Source organism: Rhipicephalus microplus, chromosome 9, assembly GCF_043290135.1.
Source record: "Rhipicephalus microplus isolate Deutch F79 chromosome 9, USDA_Rmic, whole genome shotgun sequence".
In the NCBI taxonomy this organism is placed as follows: domain Eukaryota; kingdom Metazoa; phylum Arthropoda; class Arachnida; order Ixodida; family Ixodidae; genus Rhipicephalus; species Rhipicephalus microplus.
The window spans coordinates 30,594,978-30,614,864 of record NC_134708.1 but is presented as its reverse complement, the minus strand read 5'-3'; the positions used below and the strand labels follow the sequence as shown (position 1 = coordinate 30,614,864).

Genomic DNA, 19,887 nt, shown 5'->3' with positions numbered 1-19,887 from the left:
TGTCTCGCCCTTTCCCCAGCCTTCGCTGCGTATCGCGCCGACGAAATTATGAGAACTTTCTGGAATCTCGCGCGGAAGGTATTTAATCGAGCAGTCGAGATGGGAGATCAGGAGAAGAAGGAAGTTAGCGCCAGTGTGCGTGGGGTATTCCACCGCGTCTGTCGGTGAAGGTTTTGTCCTTAGTGACAAAGCAGGAGAAGAAGAAAGTATGCGCTACAGTGCGTAGGGTGTTCCGCCTTGTGGGCGAAGCCTTTTGTCTTCCGTAACAAAGGAGGAGAAGAAGAGGATTTCCACCTGAGGGGTGAAGACGAGCTACAGGCAAGAGTGTGTGTCTACCGCTATCGAGCGAAGACGCGTGGCAACAGTTGCATGTGTGAAGCCGACGTGTTTCGGCGAAGAAGTTTGGAGCCTGGAGAGCGGTCAATTGAAGACGCGAGGTTTTCTGGAAGAGAAACTTCGGGGGCAGCGGAACGACAACAACGCTGGACTTTGAGTGAGTGATTCTCGGAAGAGTATCATCCAGAATTTTGTTCCAAGAACTTTGGACTGAATAAGTTTTCCAACTCTTTAGTCTTTAAGTGTCTTGGTTGTTCGATGCATGCGACTGCATTGTAGTGCGTATTGCTGTCTGTGTCCGTTGTTTCGAGTGTGGCTGATTGTACTGTGTAGTACGTTGTTTGATTGGTGACATATTGTATTCCACAATTGTCGAGTGTGCATACTTGTGTATCGTTTTGATCTGCCATAGCTGAGAATATAATTTTGTTTTGTTTATCAACTCTCGGCTCTGACTTGTTCTTTGGGCCACAGCCGGCGTCCGCTGGCGCGCCAAATAGGACCACTTCTAAATTGTCCACGCTTTCGTGGTGTGGTTCGGGGGGCCGATACTTCGACCCTTGGAATTAGCCCGGCGATTGCCTCCCTAATTAATGTGATCCGTGACACCTGCGCTGCCGCAGTGCGTCGTCGCACTGCTAATGGTAATCTCAGCCTTCTCGTTCGTCAGAAGAGGGCGCCGCAGCTGGCATGTACGTGTGTGTGTACATGCCATGTGTGTGGAGCGCTGTGTGTTTGATGCATGGGTGTGTGCGTGTGTGAGTGATCGTGTCAAGTTTTCGCGCTCTAATTAACTTTTCGAAATGGCATGTACGTGTCGCCGAGTCACGCTGAGGACAACCATCGCATCCGCTCATGTAAAGACCTTTTTTAACTACCGTAACAGGCATGCCTGCCAAATCTGCTCGCTGTAATAGTACGAAGTAAGACTCCAAACTCTACCGAAATATAGTTAGCGTAGCAGATACGCGTCATCAAGGTAATCGGGACATTACTTGGTGAAATGAGTGCTTGACGAGTGAAATTTGATGGATGTCAACGCAAAAGTTATTCCATTTTCGCAAGTCATCCGCCATGTACTCGAGACAGAATATGTATTGCACGATGTCAGTTCACGTTAAAGAACAGCAGATGGTCAAAATTTCCGGAGCCCTCCACTAAGGCGTCTCTCATAAAAACATCGTGGTTTTGGCACGTAAGACCCCAGATATTCTCTTCATCAATGGGTGCGAGTTCGGAGGAGCCGGCAGACTTGCGCAAGTCATCCTTTTTGGTGCCACAAGACTCACTGGGATGCCGGATGACTGAGCACGCATCACGCTCACGACCCTTGGTTTAAGATATTTATTTCACTACAAAAAACTACAGGCTTGCTATGGGGAAAAAAGAAAAAAAATCTGGAGCTTTTAGCTCACGCAGATGAATTGCACTACATCCTAAATTCGGGTACATTCATTCCTTCCTCAATCTATTCGTATCTTCAACAGCCCTCCTCTGCTTTACCGCAGTTTTCGCCTTCGTTTACGTATGTCACGTTCTTTCCGGAACATTCCTTCATCTTTTCGATGCACGGTTCGTAGTCGTCCTTTCCTGCGTCGAGACTTTTGATAACGTAGTAATTTCCACCTGCAGGAAAAAGAGGAAGAAGCAACGAATGCAACTGTAACGTCAGAACTAGCAGCTGCGTCATCATCGGCACCCCACGCATGCATTTCTGTGGCTGACACGAAGAGACATTGGCACATGAAAACTAAATTAACGCTTCGATGAAAACAGCACGGAGAAGAGATGGGAGATGCAGCACACAATGCACTATGAAGGCACTCAGGATCTATACCTTAGTAAGAAGAAACAAAATCAAAGCACGACACAGCCAAGAACAGCCATTGACTCGGTGTCGTGGGATTCCATTCGAAAAGAAAATGCTAAAAGGTGTTAACTTGGGCTGGTCGGTGCGTGCTGGATGATTCGATAACAACGCAAGGACGGGACAAACAGGGTGATACGAACGAAGCGCTTCCTTTGCGTCAGTGTCTGCTGCAGGTTGGCGACCCAACCCGTGAGTCGACTCACTCGAGCTTACTCATGAACAGGCTCACTCGAACTCAGACCGGAACGCCAGTTTGAGCTCGAGTGAGTCCTGGCGAGTGACATTTTGGTGTGTTTGAGTCCAAGCGAGTCCGGCTGAAGAAAGTTTTCGTGAGTGCGAGTACCAGTGAATTCGCCTCAGAAAAAGTTTGGCGAGTCTGAGGGCGAGTAAGCCCCATGCGCAAAAGTTACTTCGTGAGTTTGTATGAGTGAGTTATACATTTTTTTCCCCGCTCTCATCTTCAGCAGTACCATCGGCCTTACTTGGATTCGCATTTAGGCTCACGTCTGTTCACACGTATTCCAAAGCAGTGTCGTTCATACACCATATAAATACCTATTGATCACAGGAGCGTAATACGTAGGGAGGAAGTGTCTTGATCTCTTCCGGCCACCTATCCCTAGAAAGTTATCGATAAATAGATCTTTTGTTGTAACCTCTTTTTTAGAAAAAAAATGACCTTACTAGTTTGCGAACACTCATCACTCACATTAAAGAGTATATCAAGGGCACCAAGCAGGGTACCGATTACGTGATACACTAGGGTTAAAGAACATTGCCACTATGGTGGGAAAGTTAACTCTGGGCTGACGGGATCATGAATCGACCAAATCAGACTCATTAACACTCAGATCAAGCTACGAGTCTGAGTGAGTGCGGGTGAGTAATGTTTCGGTGAGTTTAAATCCGAGTGAGTTCGGTGGAGGAAGATTTTTTTTTTGTGAGTGAGTGCGAGGTAGTCCGGATCGGGAAAGCTTTGATGATTCTAAGTCTGGGGGAGGCTGAAGCGCGAAATATACTTCATGCGTGAGTCTGAGGGAGGTCCAAAAGTTTTGCCCCACCGATGGTCTCTCCAGTCCTCACGGTGTTACAAGCCGAGGGTATCGCTAGGCAGGTCTCGCAGAATATAAGTAAATGACAAGAAGGGAGAGTGGAATAGAGAGGGGGAGATTTATGCAGCACCATTTTGCATACTCACCGTTTTTCCATTCACTTCGATACTTGAGAAGAAAACAACTTCCTTCGTTTCTGAAGATCGGCGTGAACTGCCATTTTTTGTTGGGATGTGTTATAGCTACACAAGGAAAAAAAAAAGGCACCGTATTTCAGAATGACTCGGTGAAAAACACTCCCTCATCAGTGAGAGGTCACCGCGTGAAAAAGACGCGGTTCACGAACTTTGTTTAGTCAGTTTTAGCTACATCCTTTTCCGTGCTGCCGAATCGGGAGGTAGCGCACTTTTTATGAGCATAAAAGTGCCGAGAAAGGCCCAACACTCACCACATTCGCAACTACTGCCCTCACGAAATGGGCTCTACTTCACCATACGGCACGATGATCAGTCCCGAACTTGCCAGGCGTTCAATGCTATTTATCCAGCTCCTCCCCTGTACTTCCTTAGCCGCACGGCTATTGTTTTCGCGGTGTCTTCCATGCCTTGTACGCGCATTGAGGCTGTGTGCATAGTTTCAGGTCACTGCGGATATCTCGCGCATCGGTGTAGAACACCGTGGAAATGAAAACAAAAAGAAGTGACCAACGAATTGATTGAACTGATACTAGATGAGCATAACACCGCATTTGCAGACTCGATTTCCATTGGATACCGCGTCGTATTTCTCATTTTTCGTTGGCGTGAGTACAGAGTAGTACTCTTCCAGAAAACCGGGTTAAGTACCCGTTCCGGCTGTGCGAAAAGCCTGACAAACGTTAAAAGCAAACGTAAAACATTATGAAATGGGTTAAACAAAGACTTATATATGCTAGAATGTACACCAACGTGAGTTACAAAGTATAATTGGTGTTCCATATTAAGTAGACATCGATACAAACAGTAAATACATCTCACAAACTCGTAGGAATGAAACACTTTGAGGCACCTGAAGACTCAGGTCTCACTCATGCCCTTCATTTTACGCAGGATGGGAAACGCGCGATACATACGGTTCATCTAAAGCAGCGGTTTCAAACTCACTCCAGCTACAGGGAGCTCACTAAAATAAATTTAGTCCCGTAAAGGGCCGGGACAGTGAGTAGGTGAGAATTAGGACGGGGGAGGGGGGGGGGATTGGATTACCCGAACAAAACTTGAGCTGAAGTTGCTGTTTTTCCATATAGTATGTATAGGTCGTTTTTTTTTAAAGATTCAGCATCAGGTATCGAGTTGCATACTGATACCGATTTTCATTAACTGATGAGACCGTGTCGGGCTCTTGACCAGACACCAACAGTGGAACTGTTGTCACAAGAATGGTTATAGCCTTTTTGGAAGCAACTGGACTATATGTGCGGCTATAAAATATGTCTCAGATAGAAAGAATTCTACATACTCACCTCTCTACCTCACCATCGTCATTCATTAGTCTTTCTTCTCCCCTTTCCCCTCCCCCAGTGTAGATTAGCAGGCTAGAGCAAGCTATCGCCCAGGCCAACCTCTCTGCCTTTCTGTAAATAAAGCTATCTCTCTTTCTACGCCGATTTACGCAATGACTAAAAGCTGGACGCTGAAAATGATTGATAGAGTATTTCTGCCGCACTTTCTTTTTTTCAAAACGAGGTGCCATAAACAACATGAGGTACCTGAAAAAATGTATATGCTAGCTCGAACCTGACAGCACAACTCTGGGCCGTCCAGCGTGCCGAGGAAGCCGCTTCGAGACAAGGTCTCGGAACCTCATCCGCGGTGGGTGCCCAGGCCCATCTAAAAAACGCCGGACTCGAATCGTCTGGATTCGACAAATAAAGTTTATGTTCTTCTTCTTGAGATCATTCATGTCAAGTTGTGTAGCTTCTCCGTACAATCAGTTATTTATTGTTCGTGAATATGAGAAAATAATGCGACAACGATTTATCAATGTCACGAACAGTCATATTGTCAAAAAAAAAAAAAACAACAACCTGGAATGAAGACTCGTGTGCGTGCCGCGGCCAGAGTGGAGACGTCGGAGGGCCGCGCGGGTAAAGCCCCTGAACTAAAGAATACACCATCGCACATGAACGCCGCATGGGACATATACTAATACAGTCGTTGTGCTTTTGCGTCTCACAACCACCGTGTCGTTATGAGGGACGCCGTAGAAAAGAGCTCGTATACGGCTAAATAAGTATGCGGACCACCAGCAACTGGCCTGCATTGAAAATGCAGCCGCCAAGGCCGGGGTCCTAGGCCGCCACCTTCAAGTCAGCAGTCGAGCAAAATAACTATATTTGGCTATCGAGGCTGGTCTTCTGTGAACCACAGAGGGCTCGGCTGGGAAACCGAAGCTAAACGTGGCCCACTTACACATTAAGTTGGAATACCAAATGCCAGAACGGAGGAGTGTTTACTTCTCGTAGAGCGTGCAACCAAGGTATGTGAATCAATTCAACGTAAGAGCGTTAGAGAGCTAGATTTCAGGAAATTCTTGTGTAGGCGACGGTGTCTTTGGTTGCCTCCGAAAAAAATCAACGTTGCCCGTGAGTGATAGCGAGAAGTAGATGCAAACAAAGAAGTAATAAATTATAAAGAAAAAACTCCCAAGCATTTCCCCGAGGGTGAACATGGTTAAGTGCGAACGCACGGGGTGATGCTATGAGGGGTAGTAAAGTTAAAATTCGTTGGCATTCGCCAGTGAGTTAACGTGAATTCCCCCGCGTGATCACATTGCGATTCCCAGGAACCATTAGACCCTCTCAGAAGACCTTGGTGAGTTGACGCGTATATGTGCGAGTAAGTTCGCACTGTAATGATGTTTATGTCCGCGGCCCGCTTCGCCCGCTTGCGCTCAGCATCACGGGCCCTTCGCCGCGCTGCCTTGTCTTCAACCGGCGCGACATCTTCAACGACGCGTGCAATGCTCGCATACGATTTCGTTGTACTCGTAGTTGGAGGTATTGCAGTCGAGGTTGATGCCTGCGATGGATCCATACCTATGACGACTTGCCGATCTCGAGTAAGTCGTGGCTGTCCAGATCTATCCATCTATCTATCCATCTATCTATCCATCCATCCATCCATCTATCTATCCATCTATCCATCTATCCATCTATCCATCTATCCATCTATCCATCTATCCATCTATCCATCTATCCATCTATCCATCCATCTATCCATCTATCCATCCATCTATCCATCTATCCATCTATCTGTCCGTCCGTCCGTCCGTCCGTCCGTCCGTCCCTCCGTCCGTCCGTCCGTCCCTCCGTCCGTCCGTCCCTCCGTCCGTCCGTCCGTCCGTCCGTCCGTCCGTCCATCCATCCATCCATCCATCCATCCATCCATCCATCCATCCATCCATCCATCCATCCATCCATCCATCCATCCATCCATCCATCCATCCATCCATCCATCCATCCATCCATCCATCCATCCATCCATCCATCTATCTATCTATCTATCTATCTATCTATCTATCTATCTATCTATCTATCTATCTATCTATCTATCTATCTATCTATCTATCTATCTATCTATCTATCTATCTATCTATCTATCTATCTATCTATCTATCTATCTATCTATCTATCTATCTATCTATCTATCTATCTATCTATCTATCTATCTATCTATCTATCTATCTATCTACGGCTTAAGCTCTCCTGGTCGTTCCGATAATGGTATCGATAGCAAACTTGGTATGGCATAACATGACTGTATGACGAGCATATATGACTAGTGACAACATGAAAATCATGACATATATGTCGTGAATGTCATGATTTAAATTTCGTGGTTCTGATATTCTTGCGGTGGTTTCGTTCCCATGTCAAGTTGCAAAAGTGGTATGGTATGACATGATTGCACGTGTCATGTAACAACATGACTACATGCCACAGTCGTGATGCGCAGACCTCTACTCTATCATTTCACCTCAATCGAAATGCGGCCCCGCCGCGGTGGTCTAGTGGCTAAGGTACTCGGCTGCTGACCGGCAGGTCGCGGGTTCGACTCCCGGCTGCGGCGGCTGCATTTCCGATGGAGGCGGAAATGTTGTAGGCCCATGTGCTCAGATTTGGGCGCACGTTAAAGAACCCCAGGTGGTCAAAATTTCCGGAGCCCTCCACTATGGCGTCTCTCATAATCATATGGTGGTTTTGGGACGTTAAACCCCACAAATCAATCATCAATCAATTGAAATGCGATCGCAGCGGCTGGAATCTAACCCGCGACTTTCTGGTCTGGTTACACCGCAGCGGACGAGGCGCATTATGAATCAGCCTGAATTCCACTCAGGCAGGCCGACGGAGACAGCCTTGTCATGTCAAAAGGAACTAATAATTGATAACATTGGCGCGGGAAAACTAACTCTAGGTATGTTTATAGGCAATAGCAATGCATTCGATTGTTTAAATCGAGAAATTTTAACTAGACTGCTATAGACGCCCATGGAATCCGTGGCGTTGCAAACTTGTTGTTTTGATCGTGCCTTTCGGGAGGAATCCAGTGCATCGGTATTGAAAAATTGTGCTCCTCATATCGTGAAATTAATTGATTGATTTGTGGGGTTTAACGTCCCAAAACCACCATTTGATTATGAGAGACGCCGTAGTGGAGGGCTCCGGAAATTTTGACCACCTGGGGTTCTTTAACGTGCACCCAAATCTGAGTACACGGGCCTACAACACTTCCGCCTCCATCGGAAATGCAGCCGCCGCAGCCGGGAATCGAACCCGCGACCTGCGGGTCAGCAGCCGAGTACCTTAGCCACTAGACCACCGCGGCGGGGCGTCATATCGTGAAATTAAAGCGGGAGTTCCGCAGTGCAGAGCATTGGGACTAACCTCATTTGTTGTTCGTGTGAAAGATATTGCTGTAATCGTTAGTGATGCATCCATTGTGCTGTACACTGAGGATACAGGTTTGTTTGTTGCTGCTTAATAATATTTGGATGATTTGTTGCATAAATATAGCATTATTCTTTCTCATCTGTGAGCGTGTTCTCCTAATAATGCGTCAATAATTATTAGATCAAAATCAAAGGTCACATTATTGAAGGCTAGAGGCAGGTGGTGTTATTTCAATGAGGAATCATTTTGGGATGCTGCTGCTATTGCCATTCGGAGGAAATACAAAGAATTAGGTGTTACGTTTTCAGAAAATATGAATTGGACCCATCTTGTTGAAATAGTCGCGATGTCATTGTAACGAGCCACTGGTGTGCTGTATCACTGTCGGCATTTTTTTTTCCAGAGAGGGTAAAATTTAATATACAGGTTGTTTCAAGAAATGTGTACACTATTATAAAAAAAAACAAACAAACAGGAAGGAGGTACCAGTGTGCTACCTGCGGCGTTCCTTTTACTGCGGTAAAAGGCGTCTTCAGATGCATACAAGCACTATTTACGGCAATAATTATAGAATTCAACACAATTACCCTTTTAACCAGTAGAAATAAGTGATGGAGTCAAATGGGCGAAATGTAGGCCTTCCTGCGAATAGTCCATAGCCAATGTGAAATTTCTGAAAGGCGGCCAGAGGTAATCACCGCGGAGCGATGGAGCCTGCCTTATTTAGCAGGCAAAACTGAAACTGATGCACCAAGCAAGACATTTACCATTTACTTCGAGAACGCTCTTACTGACGACACTGCTTCTCTCGCCGTTATCAACCACGAAAATATACATGATCCATTTGATGACAGCGTTTCCGTGTTGCATGGCCGCTTATCGACGCTCGCTTATCCTCCGATGCGAAGGAAGCAGTGTCGTCATTGAGAGCGTTTTCGAAGTGAATAGTAGATGCATTATTTGGTGCGTCGGTGTCGGTATCTGGTGCTAAATTAGCCTGATTTCGTCACACCACGGTGATTACCAGTGGTGGCCTTTTAGAGAGAGAAAGAACACAAGGAGAAAGGCAGGGAGGTTAACCAGGGCTGAGCCCCGGTAGGCTACCTGCACTGGGAAGGTGAGAGGGGGAGGGAAATTTTAAGTATGACTATGGACTATTCACAGGAAGGACTAGATATTGCCCATTTAACTCGATAACTTATTTCCATTGGTTAAAAAGTTAAATGTGTTAATTTTTATAGTTACTGCCTCAATTATAGCTTGTACGGATCTGTAGATGCATGATGCCACAGTACTTTGTTTCTGTACATAGAAAACACGAAGACAGAGGAAATAGGGAAGGAACAGGCTGACAATGGCCACCTATAGGGGCACAACGCCTGGCTGCTCCTTCGGTAAGGGGAGACACCGCAGGCACGCAGATACCTTCTTTCTGTAAATTTTCAATAAGTATGGACACACTTATTAAAACCCCTTGTATATTACCCCGTGTTTCAATCGCATATTTACTATTGTGCGCTTGTTCAGGCCACCACCACAAAATGACATCGTCGTGCGCTTCTTCAAGTACTTAAACACGCGCTTTGACAAACAGCAACTGTACCCAAATATTTATCCCGCTGCGACACTTTTAAACGTGAATGTGATTGTTAGTCGGGCTATGTCACGCATCCGGCGTTGTCCGCGGTGGTGTCCGCGTGCCGGCACGTCTTATTTCTCCACTCTCACTCCCTCTCCCATAGCAATAGCTGCGGGCGTGCGCGCTTATCCTCGCTCCTAGCAACCGGAGCATGTGGCGCAAGAGAGTGTAGGAGAGGGTAGCTGCAGTGCTTCACCACTCCTTCTCTCAACGTTCGCTCGCAATCATCCATGTGCCCCACTCTCCCGTCCGCTCGGGCCTCCCTCTCGACCATTCACTGGTTGGGCGCCTCTCAAGAACATCCGGCAATGTGTATTTGAGACGCTGCTTTGAAACTCCAACGCCGAGCCGAGGACATTGGCACCCACTCTCCCGTACACTCGCTCCTCACTCTCGACCATTCGCCGGCGGGGCGCCTCTCAAGGCGATGGCATAAGTCCGCGAAGGCGAATGTCTGACGGCTCTGTCAGCGCAAGAAATGCATTCGCATTTGCTCACGATTCCCTTCGGGAGGTGGGGGCTTTTTTAAGACATAGTCTTTCTTGGGAACCTTCGACGGAAAAATTTCTGTCTGTCTGTCTGTCTGTCTGTCTGTCTGTCTGTCTGTCTGTCTGTCTGTCTGTCTGTCTGTCTGTCTGTCTGTCTGTCCGCCCTTGACGATACTTCAAACGGCCGACCCCATCCGCAGCGCGCACCAGTATTGCTCAAGATTCAGCGTTCATACTTGTGTGATTGTCAAATAAGAAGCGTAATTCTAAGTAATTCTAAGCGCCGTAGCGTTAAACACGCTGCGCTGACAGTGCAACGCGGTGCTCAGAAAGGCAAGGGTTACCAACGCTTTGCTGAAACGACACGGTAGTGGCACCTACCCGTCGCTTTGCGTTGTACACCTTATCGCCTCCGAATATGGCACGCATCTTTCTCTGCAGGTCCACATGCCTTTCTTCATTTTCGTAGATAACTGGCAGATGGCGCTCGCGTCTAACGTGCCTCGATGCACTCGTTCGCCTCCGCTGCACGCTCGAGGCACTCTAACGCAGCGGCTCCACAATACCTTTCACCGATTTTCTTGCGCAGAACATCCAATAAATGCTTTGTTCATTCTCTTCCGACGCAAGACTATCGTCTTTCGGCGGCATTTGCAAAATACCATGCAGATCCGGGGAGAATTTTTTTCGAAGACAATGTAGTCCTTGTGACAAGAGCTTACGTATACCGACTTCTATACTCATCTTGTTCGGCTCCGACAATATCAAGTTTTTCTTAAAATATACATCCCGTCTTGAAAAAAAAAAAGGTGACTTGAGCACTGGTACTCCAAAACATGGGGTCTATACCACAGAGGCACACAAATTTTACAAAATCACCGAGAAACTACGTACCTTCATTGATAAATAAATGGGAAAGGGAAAATGTACCTAGATACGCACAAGCAAATTAGAGAATACTTCTGAATATATGAATCAAGGCATAAACGATTTAGTTCTTACGTAGTCGCATTGTTTTTTGGTAATATTTCTATCGCGCTCAATGTTTGAATAAGGAGTATATTATACGATAATGCATTCTACCCAAGGTCTTAAATAGTGAGTTATCTTTGTGTTGTAGCACTGTTTTCTATTTATAAATATGCATTTTGACATTTCCTCTCTTTAAATAAACTAGATTTATTTTTTAAAAATATTGTTACGGGGATTACAAATACACGGAAGATAGAAAGGAGTGTACTTGCAATATTTACAGGTAGGTGTGACACCTCAGGGTAGCTAGGATCTAGCGCGCTGAATCCGCTTCTTCTTCATCGATGCGTATACGACGGGGTGGAGCCATGCCCACTGCCTCGCAATATCACCCCCGATGGACGAAGCGCCGTCACGGTGCCGCTAAGTCAATCAGGACTGGCAGTGTAGTAGCGTTTTAGTCGCGACACATGGACAACATAAGTAGGTGTTGTGGCAGAAGATGAAGGTGGTTCAACGGGAGTGATGAGGTAGTCGACGTCAGTGACCTTGCGGAGAACTTTGTTGGACCCGGTGTATCGTGGAAGGAGCTTCTCGCACAAGCTTTCACGTCGATGCGGTGTCCAAAGTAGGACGAGAGAGTCAGCAGGGTAGTCAACGTTGCGGTGCCAGTCATCGTAGTGGACTTTTTATGAGGCCTGAGAAGCAGTGAGCCTAGTGTGCGCGATTTGGCGAGCGACTCGGGCTCGAGAAGCAACGTTCAGGCATACACCGTTGGTTTGATAGTATCAGAAGGAAGGGGTGTGTCGAATGGCAAGGCAGGGTTGCGGCTGTACAGAAGAAAGAACGGAGAATAGCTGCTGGTGTCATGCCTTGATGAATTGTACGCAAACCTAACGTAGGGGAGCATTGCGTCCCAGTCACGGTGATAAGCAGAGACGTACATGGACAACATGTCTGTAAGAGTTCGGTTGAGGCGCTCTGTGAGACCGTTGGTCTGGGGATAATAGGCAGTGGTAAGGTGATGTTCGGTAGAGCAGCCCCGGACGATTTCGTCGATAACTTTTGCGAGAAAGCAGTGGCCACGATCCGTCAGAAGCTGGCGCGGAGCCCCGTGCCACAGAATGACGTCATTCAGTAGAAAGTCTGCAACGTCTGTAGCGCAGCTACTTGGCAAGGCACGAGTTATAGCATATCTGGTCGCATAGTCTGTTGCGACAGCGATCCATTTGTTGCCTGACACGGATGTTGGGAAAGGTCCGAGCAAGTCGAGGCCGACGTGGAAGAATGGTTCCGGGGGAATGTCGATAGGTTGGAGCAGGCCAGCCGTACGGAGAGTAAAACGTTTGCGACGCTGACAGCGCTCTCAAGCAGCGACATAGCGGCGCACAAATTTATACAGGTCAAAAGAACCGTTGCCGCACGCGATGATAGGTGCGTGAAAAACCTAGGTGTCCTGCCGTCGGAGCGTCATGCAGATGTTGAAGAGTTGTGGCACGCAGGTGTCGGGGGATAACCAACAAAAGGTCCGGGCGATCAGGCTTCATGTTTCAGTGGTACAGAATTTCGTTGCGGAGGACATATTGACGGAGCAAAGGGTCGGAATGTCCTGAAGATACTCGCTCAATGACCGTCTTGAGGGTTGCGTCCCGGCGCTGCTCCGTGCCGATGTCGCGCAAATCGGATATGGCGAACACACAAGAATCGCTCTCATGGACGGCGAGGCTAGCAGGATCCACCGGATAACGCCAGAGACAATCTGAATCTTGGTGTAACCTGCCAGACTTATAAATTACGTCGAAGTTATACTCCTGGAGACGTAGAGCCAAGCGACCTAGGCGACCGGTTGGGTCCTTGAGCGACGACAACCAACACAGAGCGTGGTGGTCCGTAATAACTGAAAACTCCCGGCCATACACGTAGGGGCGAAATTTCGCTACAGCCCAGACAAACGCAAGACACTCGCGCTCCGTTATCGAATAGTTTCGCTCAGATGTGGAGAGAAGGCGGCTGGCATACGCAATAACACGCGTTTGGCCCTCCTGGTGTTGAGCGAGGACGGCGCCGATGCCGTGAGCACTGGCGTCTGTGTGAACTTCAGTCGTCGCGGACGGGTCTAAGTGAGCCAGTATTGGTGGTGAAGTGAGCAGCTGGATCAGCGTGGAAAACGCAGCTCCTTGGTCTTGGCCCCACGAGAAGGGCGCATTCTTTTTTGAGAAGATCAGTGAGTAGTCGTGCAATTGTAGTGAAATTGCGTATAAAATGTCGGAAGTACGAGCATAAGCCCACAAAAAAAAAAACGAACATCTTTGGTAGTAGAAGGAAGAGGAAAGTTCTTGACAGAGCTAATCTTGTCAGGGTCCGGTTGGACGCCAGCAGCACTTACACGATGACCAAGAGCCATGATTTCTCGTCGGCCGAAATTGCACTTTTTCGAGTTCAGCTGGAGTTCCGCTCGACGAAAAACGGCTAGAATGGTCGACAGGCGAGTTAGGTGGCTTTCAAATGTTGGAGAAAAAACAATCACATCGTCGAGGTAGCAAAGGCAGATGGACCATTTATAACCACGGAGGAGAGAGTCCATCATGCGTTCGAACGTTGCCGGGGCATTGCACAGCCAAAAAGGCATAACCTTGAACAGATAAAGGCCGTCCGGTGTGACAAAGGCAGTTTTTTCGCGGTCTAAGTTGTCGACAAAAATTTGCCAATAGCCCGAACGCAGATCTATAGAGGAGAAGTAGCGCGCGCCATAAAGGCAGTCAAGGGCGTCGTCGATTCGGGGCAGCGGATATACGTCTTTGCGGGTTATCTTGTTCAAGGTACGGTAGTCAACGCAAAATCTCCAACTGCCATCTTTATTTTTGACTAAAACAACAGGCGACGCCCATGGACTTGAAGAAGCCTCTATGACTCCTTTAGAGAGCATCTCCTCGACTTCTCGTTGTATGACCTGGCGTTCGGACAGGGAAACACGATATGGTCGCCGTCTAACAGGACTAGCATCGCCGGTATGTATTTGATGACGCACGACGGACGTTTGACCTAAAGGGCGGTCATCGTTGTCGAAAATATCTCGGTAGGTGGTCAGAACGTGGTGGAGTTGCGCATCCTGACAGGGCAGAAGATCAGGGGCAATCATCATCGTGATTTCATCGGTAGGTGCGTTTGCTCGGCTGGCTGCAATAGGGGACGAGCAGTCTTCACGGTCTAATGCATGGATGTTACATGCATCAAGTGGGGAAACATGGCCAAACGAAATGCCTTGCGGGAGAACTGGGGTCGAACTACTAAAGTTGAGAAGCGGAAGCTGAGCGTAGTTGTCCACGATAGTCATGATGGTATGCGGCACAGCAACACTTCGCGCCAAGAGCACATCCACTAATGGAGACACTATGTAGTCACTGTCAGGAAGAGCTGGTGATATCGTTAAGGCCGCAAACGTGGTGGCTTGCGGCGACAGCCGAACATAATCAACAGTGCACAATCGGTGTGACGGTGAGGACGGCACAGCCCCAAGTCGAGGCAGTTCAAGTTGGAGAACGCCGGTTGCACAGTCAATGAGAGTGGCATGAGTGGACAAGAAATCCAATCCAAGAATCAGGTCATTGGGGCACTCCTCGATAACTGCAAAGAGAACAGATGTGGGGTGATCGGCGATTGTGATGCGTGCTGTGCACATTCCTATGTTGGCAAGACTTCTTCCGTAGACGACACGAATAATGCCAGAAGCAGCTGGTGTGAGAACTTTCTTCAGGTGGCGATGAAGTCGGGCACTCATCACAGAAATATGCGCCCCTGTGTCAATAAGTGCAGAAACAGTCAGGCCATCAACGTCTACGTTGATCAATTTTTGTCGTGTCGGCAGTACAAGGAGAGGATTTAAGGTCGGTATCGAGGATGCAGCTTCACCTGTAAGAGCTGCACCGCTTTGTTTCCCTGATGAGAATTGAGCGGGGAGGTCGGGCGTCGTCGTAGATGAGAAGGGGACGACGGGCGACGTGCAGGCGGCGAACGAGACTGATGACGTCGAGGCGATGGTGAGCGGTTGTGCTGCGTATTAGGGGCATCGAAAGGTGGAAGGCGGTGGTAGCTGTCGGGGATCGGCGCAGAAGGCTGGAAAAGGCGGTAGCTGTTGGCACGGCGAGCAGTGTTATACTGTGTTGGGGATGAAGACCAATGGTTGCGGCAATACCGTGCAACGTGCCCTATGCGACGGCAGTTAAAGCAGATCGGCCGATCATCCGCCGTTCGACATTCGGCCGGTTTTCGAGAGCGTGGAAAAGACCATTCCTGGGGCGGTGACCTGGGACGAGGCGGCGACCTTGAACGGGAGCCAAATGGTCGAGACTGAGCAACGGCGCAGACATCGAAGCCCGAATTGCTGAGTTCTTCCCGCACAATCGACTGTACCAACCAAACCTGAGGTACTTGCGAATCGATGTGGCCGTTGCTGGGAAGAGCAGGTGTAATTGCTTCGATTTCCCGCCGGACGATTTGTGTAATTTCAGACGCCGGTGAAGGCTGCCGATGAGAGGTCAGTCCATCTTCGCAGGAGGACGTCGCAGCGGGGTTCGGCAGTCAAGTGAAAGATCTTGAAATACGCCTGCTTTTGGCCTGTTCAAAACGCCGGCATTCCTGAATAATTTCCTCGATGGTCGCACAGTTCCGGCACATTAGCAGGTTGAACGCAACGTCCGCTATCCCCTTGAGGACGTGGCCAACCTTATCCGACTCCGACATATCGTTGTCGACTTTACGACATAGAGCGCCAGCACGTCCTGTATATACGAGATATACGGCTCTGTGGACGTCTGAGCACGTATAGACAACTCCTTTTTTGCAGCCGCCTTTCGACCGATGGGCTTCCCAAATAAATCGCGAAGCTTCTCCTTGAACGTGTCCTAACTGCCGATCTCCCCTTGATGGTTCTCGTACCAGACTTTGGCCGTGCCTTTCAGATAAAACAGCACGTTGGCCAGCATGAGAGTCGGGTCATACCGGTTGAGCGCACTGTAACGTTCGTAGCTATCCAGTCGTCAACATCAACATCGTCCGTACCGCAGAACGTTCTTGGATGTTTTGGATGCGTCAGCACGTACGTGGGTGGAGGTGGGGCTGGTAGAGGCGTTGCCGTGGATGGTGCAGGCGTTGCCGAGGCGGATGGAGAGGTGGCCGTGGGATCAGTCCCGTGTTCCATCACGGAAAATCCGATTTGACGACCACTGCGGAGCTCCGTTGTAGTGCGCTTCGTTACCCAGCACGTCCACCAATTTGTTACGGGGATTACAAATTGACGGAAGATAGAAAGGAGTGTATTTGCAATATTTACAGGTAGGTGTGACACCTCAGGGCAGCTAGGATCTCGCGCGCCGAATCCGCTTCTTCTTCATCGATGCGTCTTCGACGGGGCGGAGCCATGCCCACTGCCTCGTAATAATATCATGCGTTGTTAGGTGTTATTTATTACACATGTTTCATTTTTTCAGTTCCATTGAAATTGTGCATTTTAGCTGGGTGTATGCTTCAATTTTTGTATTATTGCTAGTTTTCATATTACTGTTGCCATGTGGGGACCTTTAGGCACATTGAAACTGTCTAGTACAGCTCTTTTGCTGACGGACCTCCCCCCCCCCCGCTCCCCAATAAAGCTGGAAATTAAAGTAACAAAAACATTTCTGATTTTGTTTGTGAAGTCAGTTACGTTGTGGCTGCACAGCTTTGACTCGTTGCTATGGTAGATACGAGCCCAAATTTCCGCGTTACTGATGTGTGACAAAAAGAATTTATACGCGCAGTTGGTTACGTGACTGCTTCTTCATATAGGCGATTCCAAAAAGCTAAGAAGCAAGCATTACCCGAAGGAACATTCCACCAAGCGAGAACACATTTAAGCACTCACCTGAATATATCCGGCCATATGGTTTCAGGGTGGAAAGAAATACGACAGCTTCAGTGTGCCTGGAATAAACGTGAACAAGGTAGCCCTTTCGTCAACAGTCATTTCTTCATAATTGTGTCACAGTTGGTTGCCACTAATAGCGTTCCCCGTATTTTCCTTCGTCTGGTTCTCTGCAGGTTCTCATAATGGTTGTGTTTAATTTGCAGTACCTCCGTCAGACGCAACGCCGTAGCCGTACTAAAGCTAACTATGGTTGAATCTCTGCGGTTAGAGATAGCCACACGGGAGACGTATGCGCTGTTTAATGGAACTGTATGGTTACGGATGTCGGGCACGTTGGCTGTCGTGTAGGCGCGCATAGAGAACTTTACTATATGTAGAAAGACCGTTTAGGAAAAAATGTTTAACGATTTCTAGTACTTCGTACTCAACTATAAGAGAGCCCTAGCCGTCCCACTAAAAGCGGATCCACTGGTTTAAGAGAATTTTATTTCCAGATATGTGTTACATAGCTTATGTGCACACAGAAAGATGGACAATGATGATCATGTGTATGTACAGTGCAAGCTGTTATATACAGCGAAAATAACTTATCTGTGTATGCAGTGGTGTACAATGCAAAAATTGTACAAGTGCAGAACATTCATGAACATCGAGATGTGTAAATTTATAAACCAGTAAGGCTATATACACAAACAAGGAGGGTCATTCACAATGCAAGGTGACGTTATTGCATTCACCTGTGAGGACAATTTGTTCTCGTGCTCAAGAACAATTTTGAACATAAAAGAAAAGCGTATCCACTCGAGCCTTCTAAGCGCTTGATTAACTGCTAGATCGTGTACCCATGCTAGCCTTTTCTTCTTTTTCAAGGCATGTGAGAGCCGCCTCCAAAAGCACAATGAAAACCCAAGTTTGACATCAAATTTGTGAAAGGAAGAAACTTTATTGATTTTTGTAATTTGCAATACCCGCTTTAAATCGTGTCCCGCTGAGGTTGTTTTTTGCTTTTCTACAAAAACCAGTAAAGTCTGGCTAGAAATTGTTGTCTTCCTGCATTTGTTTTGCTCAAAGGATACACATTTATGTGGTGTAGATGCACTGCGCATGTATTTCCTTTGCGGTAGCACGGGTGTGTAGCCTACTGGCAAGGACAATAGCTTGATAAGCATGTACTAGTTCAAATCCCAACATCGGAAAGACTAATTTCTGTTATTTTATTTATGCTGAAGACATTATCAGGCCTAACCAACCACTCGTGGCACTGAAAGCACCGCAGTAGCTCGGCCGCAGGGCCCCACGGGAGTGTCCGCTCTTTACGTAAGTATGTTTCTCTACGAGGTGCGTCTCTCACAAACGTCCTTCGTGAGGTGTAATGACGCATCGTGGCGCGCTCTCTCAAAGGCGATGCAACTTTTAGAAAACGCTATTCGCAACTTTCACAGCCTAGAGAGGGCGCTAGTGCGTGCCCAACATGGCCGTCGTTTGGGGGATCATGCAGCCGGCGCGCCGGCAGCCGCCGGTGGTGTGCCCTTGACTTCGACCTCCGTAGTACTTGTGGCTGCAGCCACCGTGTTGGCAAGGCTTTGCTGAGAAATCCGTTGACTCTAGCATGTATTATATTCGACTCTTCGTGTTCAGAAACGCGTGTGCGGCGTGTATTGAAGGAAAAGAACTTTTGAACGCCGGACACATCGTCTGCTGTGGTGCGAAGGAAAGCACGTACAACTTTGTGAACGCTGTTCGTGCCAAGGCCGGGGAGGATCGAGCGGTCGCGCTCGTGCAACACAGGAAACGTCGCCTTTAACTGCATGGCGTCTGCACAGCGGCATCCAACATACTTCGTGATTCTTCTAGCGGCTCAGCAAGCGAACAAATCGCAGTACCTGTCCGACTTCGCTAGTTCACTACCGAATTCAGAATAACCTTAGATAAATTGCCAGCGACAAAATATAAAGCACCAGCGAACCGCCAAAGCGAGGCCGACCGAACGATGGCATGGGCTGGCTGCGTGGGCATCCCCAAAACGACAGTTACGACGGTTGCCGCATGGCGACGCCACCATCCGTGAAAGTTGCGAATTCTCACGGGGTCGTGACGTCGACGAATACAGCAGACTACAGTTAGAAGTTCTTGCCGAACTTGCGGCCTGCAAATTGAAGGTGAGATTGCAGTAATGCCCACTGGCACTGATAGCGGTGAACAGAGCGTCGGCCGTCGATCAACTGACAAGCGGCGAAGCGTGTCGACATTTACACATGCGTCATCGAATATTCTAGCGTTATTGCTAGCGGCGACGTAGGTTCCAGAATAACCTGCAATGTTCACGAAGTGGGCCTAATCTTAACAAAACGATCTACTGCAGTCCTCAAGCTTCTCGAACAGTATAGGCGCCGTTTGCGCTGATAATTATTGATAGTGAAATGGAGGGATAACAAAAATTGGGGAGGGAACGTGGTATAGTCGGTTACAACCTAAGAGGAAATACAAGTGCCGCCCCCAGAACTGCGGCTCACCTGCCATTCATCTGTGAGAAAGAGAGACGTGCATTGTGGTTTTGGTTGCAACCGTAAGTAATTTTTAGCTGCTAATATAGATACTATGCGCAATATATTTACAAAAATCATCGCCCCATTTTGAAACATTACGTTTGACAGAGGATGATGTGAAAAATTTTGCGGGAATGGCGCAAAAAGTG

General features: G+C 47.9%; 1 protein-coding gene across 1 annotated transcript in view; it reads right to left on the bottom strand.

The window, feature by feature from the left end:
• Window positions 1-1,662: 1,662 nt before the first annotated feature.
• The window catches only part of LOC119165623 (uncharacterized), a 52,139-nt gene continuing 33,914 nt past the window's right edge, over window positions 1,663-19,887 (bottom strand). Inside the window, exons 4-6 of the mRNA XM_037417737.2 lie at window positions 17,190-17,248; window positions 3,405-3,500; window positions 1,663-1,962 (exon numbers count right to left, since the gene is read on the bottom strand). Of these exons, the coding sequence (XP_037273634.2) occupies window positions 1,817-1,962; window positions 3,405-3,500; window positions 17,190-17,248 (301 nt within the window). The 3' untranslated portion in view covers window positions 1,663-1,816. The remainder of the gene's footprint in view (window positions 1,963-3,404; window positions 3,501-17,189; window positions 17,249-19,887) is intronic.